Below are 14,124 nucleotides of genomic sequence, written 5' to 3'. Positions count from 1 at the left end.
GAAAATAAATTTTAAGTAACGTAACGGCACATCTGTTCACTAATTCATGAAAAAAAACTCGGTTTGAACCAATCAGAGTGCTTTATTGTGAACGAGATGCGATCTCATTAATATGCATGATATAGCCTCGAGGACTAATTTTACCTGTTACAGTGTTCAGAGACGCCACGTTGTGTTGCCAACCGTAATTCAAACATGCAGATGAAGAAAAATTGTTCGGAGACTTGGGTCATCAGTGTTGCGTTTATAAATGTATCGCAACAAAAGTTTTGTTTCCATTCCCACGTGACAAGTGCACAGTTGACGTGTGGACCCACATGTGTGGATTACAGTGGTCTGCTAACACTCAACAAAAATATTTTCTGAGGAACAATTTTTACCCAAGAGCTTTTCGCGTCTGGAAATGGTGAAATCCAAATTTTGCCACTCATTTCCTTTAAAAAAAAGATGCGGTTCTAGTTTGTGTTGATTGTCCTATCTCTACGGATTTGGTAAGTGTGTGATCAGTGTGCTTTGTTTATGTTTACTCAGATGGCAAAGTTAGTTTGTATCATCAGCAGTACTCTTTCAGTTGTTAAAGACATACCTCAGTCAAAATGATTTAGTTACTAAGTTTACAGTAATTTCACTACAATATTATGGACTGAAAGATCCGCTGTTAATGCTACTCTCCAAATGTAAACACCTTAATTAAACTATTACTGTTGTGTAGGATTTTCGCTGTGTTGGATTTTCAGGATAGGATATTCTATACACACACAGCTGTCTGACACTATTCTCTGCACCTACCGAGTCAGTGAAGGACTACAGACACCTGTATCACAAAATGCGAAGGTTTTTTTTTTTTTTGCCCATTGCCCATTTTGCATGTGGTATGAAATTCCATTAAAACTACTCTTCCAGCAGCTCATACTCACATCCATTATCTTATTTGTCACAGGGGGCATGCATGAAATGTTCTTGAACGAAAGTGTAAGGGCCAAACTGCAGTTAAAGTTAACAAATTAAAAATGAAACACCCGAAATTACACGAAACCTCGTTGGAAATGTGGATATCGTGGTGATGCAATTATGTAAATCAAATTATGTGCTATAATAAGCAAAACAAGATCATAAAAGGAACGTTTAAAAAGCAAATTCATGTAAACACCTTCATCAGATTGTTGTCTTATTCAGACTAAGGCAAATAATTTGATTACTGATGTCATGTAAACACAGTCACTGTTTATCTCCCCTGTATCCATGTTGTGTGATGCCTCTGTGTTTGAGTTGCTGGTGTGAAAATCAGCGCATGCACTTAATGAAACTCTGCATTCTATGCTAACCTTTCGCCCTTTAGCCACTTTACACTCTCATCTTAACAAAGCTGAAAATGATGAGGTTTTTTCTTTGTGTAAAATGCATCTGAAATTCTGCTGCTTTATTTTAGAGTTTTAGTGAAGATGAGTCTTTAGAACAAATATAATGTACTGAATTCTAAGACAACCACACAAGGGTAAAAAAACATATACAAGACCATAAACCCAGCCCTAAATGCCATCCTTTGGACCATAAACTTTTAAACAGTGTATCAACCTCTTATATGCCACAATAAAACTGCAAAGCGTTTTTTTTTTTTTTTTACATGTTGAAACCCATATTTTAGATATTTTGCCCATGATAAGTTAGACAGCCAAAATGAAAGTCTCAGCGGTGTCTGCACAAAACTAGTTGCGTATTAAATCAATGAAACTAAAGGTCACCGGTACCCTCTGCCATTCTTGTAGATTCGTTCTTCTTTCCTCCAGCTTCTCTTTCTCTTCCCCCTCCCTCCTCACTCTCTACAGCGGCAGACACAGATGACTAATCAGGAAAGACTAATTTGACTAAAACATGGTGGCAACGGTGCCAAAACACGCTATAAAAGCAATTAAAAAGCAAGATAGCGCTGCCTCATCGAATTTCTCTTGCTTTGCTCTCTCACGCTCTTCTCCTGTCTTTAAATCTCCTCCCGCCTCTCTTGAGTCTAATGCAGGCCAGGTCTAATGTGTCAGAGCCCATTTGTGCTGATCATTTTTATTTTCGTGATGATTTCTTCTTTTTTCTCACCCCTGCCACACGCAAATATACCCCTGATGCACGCAGCTCCGAGAGTGTAATTCCCTGGTTGAGGTGATTTAAAGTGTGTAAGTGAGAGCGAAGGATTAATCAAACCCTCAGGCGTTGAGCTGTGCTCAAGCAAGGTCTATGAGTCAGAGACCACAAGCAGAAATGCCCCTGTTTTGCATTTTTCTAATTAAACATGCAGCATTTTATTACAAAACACATAATCGGCAAAGCAACTCAAGTTACACTTTTAATTAGAAAAATTAACTCATAATTATAAAAATTAACTATACCAGCTAAACCACATGGAAACAAGAACCTATGAAGGCCGTTCACAGTAAGCATTAGAAAGATAACAGTAAGTGTATTTTGGCATCCACATTAACGGATGACACTGTTATGTTAATCTTGAGTTCAAGGTTTTTTTGTGAGCCAGCATTAAGAGTTAAACTATCATAGTCATACAATTTCAATATCTTTCAAATTTGGATTAAAGTTCAGCTTTAGACTTTTGATTGCCAGATTTTTAAAGGTGCCATAGAGTGCATTGATTCAAAATGTTTAAAATGATCTCTTATGGAGTATTTGTGGCTTGCGTAATCGCAATTATTATCTTGAAACAGTTGTACAGGTCAATTTCTCACACTAGGAACTGGCCCTAATATGAGGGTCAATTTGAGTTTACCATTTTTTCTGCAAAATCTAATTGACCTGTGACCCTAATGATCAGGGAGCTACAGAAAAACCTGGGAGCTCACCTGTGGGGTTTGGGGAAGAGGAAGTTCATGTTGCTAGGCTTGCGGATGAAGTACTCGTCTGCTACTCTGCTGATGGCTTGAATGTTCTCCTTTTTGGCAGGTTTTTCAAGAAACAGAGGGGTCTCCACTTTAGGTCGCAGCATTCCCAAGTATGGAGGCAGCATATGGATAAATATCTAGGAGGAGTGCAAAAAAACCTGAGTTTCTACAGTCATATTTATATGTTGTGCAATTGTTGATTGTATATTTTTTATTTGTATCTCAAGATACACAACTGTCACAAAATACAAGTCATTATTAGAAAAAGTCAATCTAATGTGTCATTTAACACTCTTAGTTTTAAATTATAGAGATTAAACATAAACTGACAAGTTTCAAAGGTCCCGTAAAGAGCTTTGAAATGTGCATTTTTATTTATTGTTTGACAATTTCAACTGAAAAATAAAAAGAGGGTGCTACAGTAGCTCCTCCCCTTGAATAAAACAGCCAATAGCATTTCGTTTTGGCAAAGGAGCTTTGCCAATGAGAGTGATTGAGCTCATCTGCATCAAATGAAAAGCAACTGAGAAGCATCTTTAAGGGGGTGGGACATGTTTGATACTAAAAAGCATTTGATTGGTCAAGATTTGATGACATAATGTAAAAAAAAAAGTTGATCGATTTACACATAAAAAATAAATTAAAAAAGTTTGCCTAAAGTGATAAACTGCAAGCTTTAGACCTTTATACTAGTTTTATATGGTATAAATGTTAATTTTGTCACTAACTAATAGATATCCTTAAAACTAACAGACAAAAACAAACATAAACAATTATTTTAGTTTCACGAGACCTTTAAAGAAAATGAGTGAAGGCAGGCTGGTCATGGAAAATTTGCTGCTTTCCGTCTCCTGCAGGTTCCCGAGTACTCCTGAGTTGTATGCATTTGCTAGGTACAGTGGTTGCTTTCTAGCCTAAGTGAAAAGAGCCCACCCTCAAGTCTCTATCAACCTGTTTCAACTTTGTATCAATAGATGGTCAGCAGAGATTAACTTGATTTCCACTTGATAGTAACACATCTTCAAATGCATCTTATGACAACTTTGTTTGTATTTTGTCAACACCCTTTCCTCATAATTTTTCATGCTGGATTCAGTTTGATTTATGAGTACACTGAATGAACAAACAGCTTACGGGCAAATAGGAAAACAGATGACTGAAAACAATGTGAATTGCAATAACAGTTTCAACTGTAATGTGTGTATTTTGGCAGCAAAAGTGTGACTAGCTGTTGTGGTGCACTTTCTTAGTGTCCTGCATGTCATGTCTTGCAACAATCACATCGTGATCTTTTCACATTCAACAACATTCATGTTTACACTACAAAAGCAATCCAATCAGGATTAGCACTGAAGATTTAGACAGGTACATAACCACCATAGAGAATGATGCTAATCAATGTCAAATGAAATGAGATGACCAGTCAAACAAAAGTAACTCAATTTGACAGTTTAAAGAAGAAGAGTGAAAAGGACATCAGTTGAAAGTGAGAGAAGAAAGAACAAAGTAGCAAAACATTCATTATATGAAACTGAATGACAAGAAACAATCTGTAAATGTACTCCTATTACTGTAGATATAGAAGTATGACTGAATTAATGCATATTTTAAAATATTATTTGAAGAAAATGACCCACAAACCAAAATAGTTTTGTACAAAATAATAAATTCTAATGAATTTTACTAATAGCATTACATAACATTACAACAGTCACCTAAAGCTGGCTGATTCCTCTCTTTTTCTGCATGACTTCACAAAGGCTCTAAAAGAAAGAGACAGATTGCACTTGCCCAGCACAGAATCTTTCAGCCTTGCGTCACACGTTTATTTTCACATGGCCTTGTTGCCATGAGTGAATGGCCTGCCAAACTGAACTGAATTTAAATAAAGAAATGCTGTTTGTCACTATAATTTCAGAAATGTGTTCAGAATGCAATGTTGTCCACTTGAAACTGGTGTTAATAGAAGGTGTAAAGGGGTCACTGCAGTATGATGGAAAGGCCGTGCCTCAAGTAAGTTTAAATAACACAGAGCTCACAGCCAATCATAAAGGTTAATAGTCTAACATAATAGGCTGCTTTGTGGAAAGATGCTTTTATTTTCCTGCACGGCTTCTTTGCTAAGCTGAATTGTGGTCTATTTTTAACTCTTGCCTATTTTAGTCTGTTTTCATTTGTATCTTTTTTCATAAGTTTGTAATTGGCAGATGGGGTGTTTGGAATAAAAGAAAATGTTAAATAGAAGCATTTACTGCATCTGTAATTTTAACAATGTAGCCGCCAATTTGCTGAAAGCAGCTGACTCGTTGAAAATTGCACAAAGGGACGTGCATCTCATTACAAAAGCAGGATTATTTTGTGTTTTGCTAATGTTTACTTCCATTCAGACAATTTCTGTGCATATCTAGTTGGAATCTGATCATGATTTAGGAAGCGTGAAATCCATTTCAAGCTACATTTATGTGTGTATCTCAGTTTCTTCCTCATCGCCGTTTGTCATTTTCCCATGTCATGTGAAATGTAAACATGTAAGCCACATTTTTTTGAGAAAACATGCTCTATGTCTTTTAGAAGGAACAAAGTTATGTCGTCACAAAGTCAAGAGAAAAATTACAATCTACTGCTAGTTGGCCTGATATATAATCCTCTTTGAGTGTTCTATGTTTTAATATAGTCTTTAAAGGTGCTGCATTTAAGTTTTTGACTCCTCTAAAGCATAAAAATACCATAATATGTCTGCAGATATTTAAGAAACATGCTAAGTAAACATTCTTGTTTATCTGAAAAGCAATGCTAAAGTCAGATATTCTGTTTTAAAATAGCAGTGTTACGTGCCAGAATGGCTTTCTTTGTTTTGGTCTCTTTAACCCACCCAATGTCAGTTTAGCCAATTATATTTCAGCACCCCAGGTTGACTTAGTGTGATTCATTCAGTCATGAAGGCTCTCAAAGCATGCATCCGTGACTAAAAATGCAACCTTTGGTGGACAGTAGCAGCCTCCAAAATGAGACGCAGATTCAGAGTTCCACATGAGGTTATTAATTAGGAAATAACCTAAACATTACAAATGAAACATTAGGTATGCTGGGACTTGTTCCATAAACCAAGCTTACACAAAACAACTACAGGTCCCATTCTGCACAACACAACTAATGGTCCCAACCACATTTATAAGACAAAAAAATCCCACTTATTAAAGATGACAGGGCACACTTGTGAAGTGAAAACCATTTCAGGTGACTACCCTCTTGAAGCTCATCAAGAGAATGCCACGAGTGTGCAAAGCAGTAATTAAAGCAAAAGGTGGCTACTTTAAAGAATCTAGAATATGACATATTTTCAGTTGTGTCACACATCTTTTGTTATGCGTATTATTCCACATGTGTTAATTCACAGTTTTGATGCCTTCAGTGTGAATCTACAATTTTTTATAGTCATGAAAATAAAGAAAACTCTTTGAATGAGAAGGTGTGTCCAAATTTTTGTTCTGTACTGTGTGTATATATATATATATATATATATATATATATATATATATATATATATATATATATATATATATATATATATATATATATATATATATATATATATATATATATATGTATTTGAACCAATCTTTAACTTGCTGTTATGGAACGAATTTAAGTGTGGAAGTTTAGTTCAGCTGATTGAAGTCAGGTTTTTGACGTTAATCCCTGCTTTTCTAAACGACTTTTATGAAACAGCCACCAGGTCACATTGTATCCCTGTGTATTAACAACACAAGACTTACAGTGATAAGCAATTTGGCTGTTTGCACCAGATTTAACCTGACATAATTTTTTTTTTACACAGCCATTCAAAAGCACAGAATAGTGCACTCACTGCACTGCAACGAATGTGCGCTGCTTTTAGTAGTATGGCAATAAATGTCTAGTAAAATGGCATTCAAACTCGCATTATTAGCATTTAATACTGAATGAAACACATGAGGTGTACCTGAGGTGATCGTTGTCAGTTTTCTGTTGTTCAGTTTTAAATAAACAGAAGCGGTATCTAATATATCAATTCGAGGTGTTGGTTAGAACAAAAAGTCCTTTTAATATGGCAAATATTCCTTCTATTGTGTGCAGTTGCTTTTATTTAGAACACTGTTTAAATCAGCCTTTGTTGATGTCGTCGATCTAGCAATCTGCTCTTGCATGATTTAAACCAATGGTGCAATTCTTAGTTCAACCGCTGGGTGTCAAACTTACATCCTGCACCTTTAAAAAAAATTAGGGTTTCCAGGTCTAAGAAAATAATTCAGCCAAATGACCACTCAAAATATGCCCAATTTTTTTTAAAGTGGCACAATATTTGGAAATATTTAAATATGATATATATTTCTCCAAAATATTATATATCTTTTCTGCTATTTTGTGATAAACATGCTTATACATATACAGTATACAAATCAATACTGACTGATTTTCTGCACACCAAATAAAGCTACCTTTCTCAAATATGGTCATAATTGATGTTTTGCTCATTTAACATGTGATGTGCAGTCAAATGAATTTACTCTCTCAGTTGCAGCAGTCTTTGGGTCACCAAGTATGCATACTGAGATCAGTGTCCATTAAGAACGGGCCACATTATAAAAGTAGTTAAAAAAAACAACCCCCAACTTTTTTCTCACAACTGCATTTTTGAAAGAGCCCAACTGTGTGGATAAACTGTGACCCTAGCAACAGTAGTTACATAAGGTACATATGGTTGACAGTCAATCTTTTAGATGAGTTTCTAGCCAGATGCATTTGGATAAGCAGTGTGTACATATTTTTTGACTTGCCGTCTATTAAACTGACCTTGCGCACCCAGAGGGGCATTTGGTGTGTGTTTGGTGAGCGATGGTGAAGGTTGAGCACCACGACACTGAGGATGACAGAAAAGGTGACCAGGATCATGGTTATCATCAGGTAGTTGACAATAATAGGAACACCCAGAGATGTTTCTGGGATTTTGTTGGCCAGCAGAAGCAGAAAGACAGTCAAAGTCAGCAGTACATTGATGGAAAGACCCATCTTCTCCCCTGAAACGAAAAGATAGCTTCTCTTGAGCCATTCATGCTTATACAAGTGTACACTAGTCTAAATGTGTGTTTTTTTGTGATTGGGTTAATTGTACATTAACATGTTGTTAATAATAGACCAGCTAAGAATTATGATCTGGCAAACTCTAAACCAGTAAAATCTTTTTGTCACAGGAACTTATCCATGGATGTATAAATGTCTGTTATTTACTGTAATGAGACATTTATTAGTTCAAGGACTATAAAAATTGAATCAAATAAAAAGGCCATTTGAATTGATGAGCCTTCATTTTCTGGCCATATTGATTTTCTAAAAGTTCTAATTAATTCTGGCAATAGAGAAGCAAAAACAAATTTAAGACCCATTACCTGCATCGGGTGGCAAGTAGAAATTAAAGATGGCAATGATGGTGATCAGGATACAGGGTAGGACGATGTTAACAACATAAAACATGGGCTTCCTCTCAATGATCAGGTAGAAGGTGATGTCCTCATACAGATCCTCTCGCACATTCTTCCTAGAAACTTTGTGACGAATGTGCCATTCTCCACTCTCTGAAATGACAGAATATTTTTTTCGGTGGATACATCATAGTGTTTAAACAAAGATATTGTGCATTCAACTAGTCTAGCTCAGTGGGGGATTTTAGTTATATATATATATATATATATATATATATATATATATATATATATATATACCTATCGCTGGAGAACTACAAGTCTGCCACCAAATGGACTACAAATCACAGCATGCACCGCACACACACACACCAGTTCCTAATCTTGTCTGATTGCAAACACTCACAGCTGAAGCTGCTCAAGGCCTCATTACATAGACTATTTATACACCTATAGCATTTTCATTCCCCTGTTAACCATGTTCTTTGATTTTAATATTTTGTTATCTAATCCTAGACTTGTTCCTAATTTATCTTACCTTTATTCATTTTTGACTACATGCCTTTTTATCGACAACCACTTCTGGATTATCTATATGTACCCAGTTGATCCTGTTGTTGACCCTTGCCTGATTTACAATCATCGTAAAAAAAATCTGCATTTGGATTTATGCCTCCATGAAAGCCTCCTTCAGTTACAATAAATAGTTTTTACTTTTTGAAAAAGCTAAATTTTTTCTTTAATTTTACTTCAACTTTTTTTGTTTTACTCCACATAAAATAAAATGTAATTTATTGTATCAATAGTTTATTTACCAAAAAATTATGAGGTCCGAACATTTTTAAATGTTTTGTACGAAAAAGAAGTGACGATCGTCCTTAATGAAAAATATCAGTGGAACATGCAAATCTTTCAAGAAGTTCAAGTGGAGATGATTCTAAAAGGCTATGACAAATCATGGACTATTTTGCGTAATAAATGGAAGAGCCTTGCAAAAATCCATGCCAGAATAAAATAAAACTACGACGCAGTAGAACAGGTGGCAAGAACACATTTCATTACTTTGATGATATGGATAGGATTCTTAGTAGGGCTGCATGATTTGCCAAAAAAAAATTTTTTTTTTTTTCAAAAATAAAAAATAAAAAAATCGAATTTCGATTTAAAATACGATTTATTATAATTTCATTAAAGAGCTCCAGGTTTGATGTGGGGGTTTTAACAGCACCAAAGAAAGACCAAGCAGTCTCAAAAAATATATATATTTTTAACTAATTTAAAATAAGTTGAATCAGCCCAGTTCTTGAGATTTTATGGGACCACTTAATTTTTTATGTTCAATTCATTTGTTAAAAGTGTTAAGTTAACTTAATCGATTTGTGTTGGAATTTCATAACAGTGCATAATCACAAAGTTTGCTACACTATTCTTCTGTTTATTCAAAACCATTTAAATACTTATTGAAGCCAAGTAAGTTGTCAGTTGATATGACAAATTCAGAAAATAACTACAGTATTTTAAATTCAATTTAACAAATCATTTATAAAACCTTATATATAGATATATAAAACCTTAACATTAAGATTGTGTTACATTTTTCATATTGATTCCATGACATGCATTGACAGAGCAGAGAGGGAGTTCAGAGCTTTTATTTAATCTCCAGAGCAGTGAAATAGGGGCTCGTGGGCTCTGCTGTAACAGTTGTCTGCTTTTTAAGCTTTCACTTATCAGAAAGAGACAATTTCCAAGAATAATTTCCATCCCAATAACCATTCAAAATCTGCCCAAAAGTTTTGAAAAGTGGCCCAATTTTTTCCACTCTTAAGTAATTTTGCTGGATTATCACAAATGGGAATATTTATCATATCTTCTCTGATATTTAGTGATAAACATACTTGTAAATACAGTATACAAGTCAATACTGACTGATTTTTTTGCACCAAATAACCCAACCTTTCTCAAATATGGTCATAATTGATGTTTTGCTCATTTAACATGTGATGTGCAGTTAGATAGATTTACTCAGTTGCAGCAGTCTTTAGGTTGCCAAGTATGCGTTCTGGGATCAGTGTCTATTAAGAATGTGCCACGTTATGAAAGTAGTTTAAAAAAAAACCCCAGCAACTTCATAACCAAAACTTCTATGTCCAAAATCGATTAATCGTGCAGGCCTAATTCTTGGACAAAAGCCAATTGTCACGTCTCTTTCTTCCAACATAAACTCCGGTATGATTAATTGTAACTTCAGCTTGATGGTATGCATTCAGAAGCAAGTAAGTTATTGTATACAAAAATAGGCCTTTTCCTAATGCAGCAACTTCCACTTTTCTTTTGATATTTGACACCTTTTGCCAATTTATCAGGAAGTGACGATTTTGTTTGGAAATGGTGCTTTATTCGCATTGGAAATGTTTTATTCGACATTCCAGTTTTGCTAATAAATTGTATTGCATCTTTGGATGGAATCAAGGCTAATGAAACGTGTGTACCCCAATTTCAAGTCCCCCCCACAAAAGTTGTTTTAAGACATTTTACTTTACTTTAATACACTTTTGTCAATTTAATTTGGGCACCAAAATGACAGCAATACAATTTGTTTTTTTTACAATTTAGAAAAAGTAAAACAATATATATTTAAAGGAATTTTAAAAAGGTAAAAATCCCCAAAACACATGCTAAAAGGTGAAAAAATGTGTAAATTGTATATTAAATTGTTTAAGACTGGTAAGAGAATGTTATCATGCTGTTACCGCTAAAGCCTGTGTCCAAGATGATCTCTTTTATTTCCTTTCCCCTTTTATCCAGGGCATGTTGAAGATCCACTTCTGAAGAATCATATGTATAGGAGCGGAAAACCATGGTACAATTTTGCCAGTCAAAAGGAAAGTATGTCACCTGCAGATGAAGGAAAAAGATAACGAAAAAAGAGATTTTGCATGTAAGTGTGTGCACAGGCTTTCCTTTCAGATCTTTCTTTAATCATCTATGCTTTTCTCACACACATAGACAAGACAGAACATCAAACGCAGGCAAACTAGAGCAAGGCCAAACAAAAGCAGCACTACAAATGAGGAGGGAAGAAAAGTTCACAAAACAACTACAAACAAATCGGAAAAGGGAAGAGAGACTTTTTGTTTTTAAAAGATGAACTTCTCGCCAGGAGTGTACAGCTGTAATATATTCATAGCGCAGTTGTGCTGAGTATAAACACTTGTGATTTAACGCTCCATTACACTTCTTATGATTTTACACTTCATTACAGTATTTAAAGGTCTCATCCATAACTAATGCTTATTCCTACAGAATTTACACAAGGTGCAGAGCGTTCATCAACAAGAACAATGCGTGCTCAAAAGAAAGCATTAATACACATTTAGAATTTTTATGGCATGTTGTTAATGTTTCACACAGCACTAATTTACACAATTACAACATTATGCAGCACCTGACTTTTATTACTTCATCGTGATTTACACATTTCCTACAAAAGCAGCAAAAAATAGCAAATTTTACCTTCACTCCGCACGAACTCTTGTAAAGAGCTGGTGGAGTCCATGTCACGCGGCCGTTACTGTAGGCCTGCACATGGACCTGTAGCGCCACACCGAACACGCCATCATTACTGCACAAACAAACAGGAATTTAAGTGCACATAAACTTGTAAACTGTTACTAAAACATAAAAACACTCAGACTAATGCTGAGAAACATAGACTAGGCCTTATGTCTCCAAGAACAATTACATACTACATAAAGTTGCCACATACTGCACTGATTTAATAAGTACATACATAGTAGGTATGTGTCTTAGGCAAGTTCAAAAATTCTCCAGAAATATGCTAATTTGCTACCCAATAAAACACCTAAAAAATCAGATGGTCCTTATTGACAAATTTTGGAACGGTTGCGAATAGAAATGAGCTCAGATCTCAGTGTTTGCTCTCTCCCTTGCACAAACGCACACATGTAATGTAATGTATTTTTTATTTAATGCCATGTTAGTAACCAAGGCTATTTTCATGGCAGGAACATTTCTATAATAAATATACAATTAAAAACCAACAAACAAATGAAAATATAAATTAAATAAGATTTTTAATGCTAATACATGATGAAAATTCAAAACAATTTCCTGGTTTCACTTTGCTAAAAATGTCTTTAAGTATTAAAGAAATTTACAAAATTTATAAAAAACTTCAATTTGATAAAAAAAGTCTTCTGAGCCCTGTTTCAGTAAGGAGGTTAAGTGAAAACTCAGAGTAAGTTAACCCTGAAATGAGAAAAACTCTGGCTTTTCCATTTCAAGATGGCAGGTTTGTCAAACTCGAGAAAGCAGGGTAAGTCAAGCCTGTTTCTGAAAGAGAGGTAACTTTAACTCAGAGTCAGTTATCGTGGTAATTAATTTTGTGAACCTAACCTGGTCAGGAGCAGGTTTTATTCTCTAAACTCAGAGTTTCTGTCGCTCTTTTCCCCTTTTTTAAAGACAAATCAGTATTTTTAGCCTTAGCCTTATGTTTCCACCCACCTATTTTAATGTGCATTTTGGTTATGCACATAAAAAAATGATTGATGGATACGCCAAGATGCACATAACTTTTGAAAATAGGCATAAAAAACATAACCCAGTAGGATAAACTTTTTATTCAATAAGAAAAGATGCGCATAAACTTTGATGGTAACACTTTTACTGAACAAATTGTAGTATGTATTTTAAAAAAGGTTTGTTATAAGAGATCATATGCTGATGAAAATGTGTGTGAATGGACAAACCAGCTGGCTGAGCACATTGTAAACCATCTGAACTGTTGTTTTGGTCATTCTAAAGCGCCCTAACCATTTCAGTATTAAATGTTATTATATTATTAATTACCTCCAGTGCGTCTGGAGCTGTCAAGAGCATCTGTTCTCCACGTCTCATGGCTTCAAATGCCACCACACATTCATTGTGTTTCTGCATTGTCTTCTGAGGTGAAAGTCATTTATTAAATAAAGAAAAGATAGAAGATTGCAGCTTCTTCTACCACAGTAAATTCTGTTTTTACAATTGATATTTGGCGCTAAGTTTATCAGGAAGTGACGGTTTTGTACTCTTTAATTCATTGGATGGAAACGCTGCTTTATTTGCACGTCTTTTATGCGATAATCCCATTTTGCATATAAATTTAATTCGCATTTTTGGATGGAAATATAGGTATTAGGCTACCTATATTTCCGTCACACAAAGAACAAAGTCACGTACAAGAATGGCTTGTCCTTTTTTTAATGAATAACCAGCTTAAATTCATAAAATTTTAGTACTGCTAAATGTCATATCAACCTTTACCACTTGATCAATAATAAAGGCAGACACACAAATGCACTATTAAATCTCTATTAAAAACTCAATTTTAGAAATTATCTTAAACTGATCAAGGCATGTAAAAGCGGAAACCTTAAATTAAACATTTCCACTGAACATTAAGCTAAGGTTACATGCATTCTTGTATTGTCAAATTTGTTGTAGAAACTATGTAGTAGCCTATTTTAGGTAATTTATTGCAGTTACATCTGAAATAACATCAAAATTACAGCCAATTCCCCACTTTTTCAAGTGAAAATGTAATAAACGTAACATATTACATTACTTTTTTATCATACTTAAATATTTAAATATTTTAAATGTAAACTTAGCTAAACTTAGCAGCTGTTTTCCTATACTGTCTGTGTTTCGCCGATGCAGTGTTGTTGCTTTTTTAAATATATGGTCATATTTGCTATAACTTTACATGAGCACATCAAGTT

The 14,124-nt window shown here is 34.6% G+C and overlaps 1 protein-coding gene across 1 annotated transcript in view; it reads right to left on the bottom strand.

Moving 5' to 3' along the window:
- chrnb1 (cholinergic receptor, nicotinic, beta 1 (muscle)) overlaps positions 1 to 14,124 on the bottom strand; it is a 33,713-nt gene that overhangs the window by 5,940 nt on the left and 13,649 nt on the right. Inside the window, 5 exon segments of the mRNA NM_001253810.1 lie at positions 2,844 to 3,019; positions 7,716 to 7,939; positions 8,309 to 8,494; positions 11,095 to 11,239; positions 11,858 to 11,966. Of these exon segments, the coding sequence (NP_001240739.1) occupies positions 2,844 to 3,019; positions 7,716 to 7,939; positions 8,309 to 8,494; positions 11,095 to 11,239; positions 11,858 to 11,966 (840 nt within the window).

The sequence above is a fragment of the Danio rerio genome, chromosome 7 (genome assembly GCF_052040795.2).
Source record: "Danio rerio strain M-AB ecotype USA chromosome 7, GRCz13ab, whole genome shotgun sequence".
Lineage (NCBI taxonomy): Eukaryota > Metazoa > Chordata > Actinopteri > Cypriniformes > Danionidae > Danio > Danio rerio.
The sequence above is the reverse complement of the archived record's forward strand: the minus strand, read 5'-3'. Positions and strand labels throughout refer to the sequence as shown.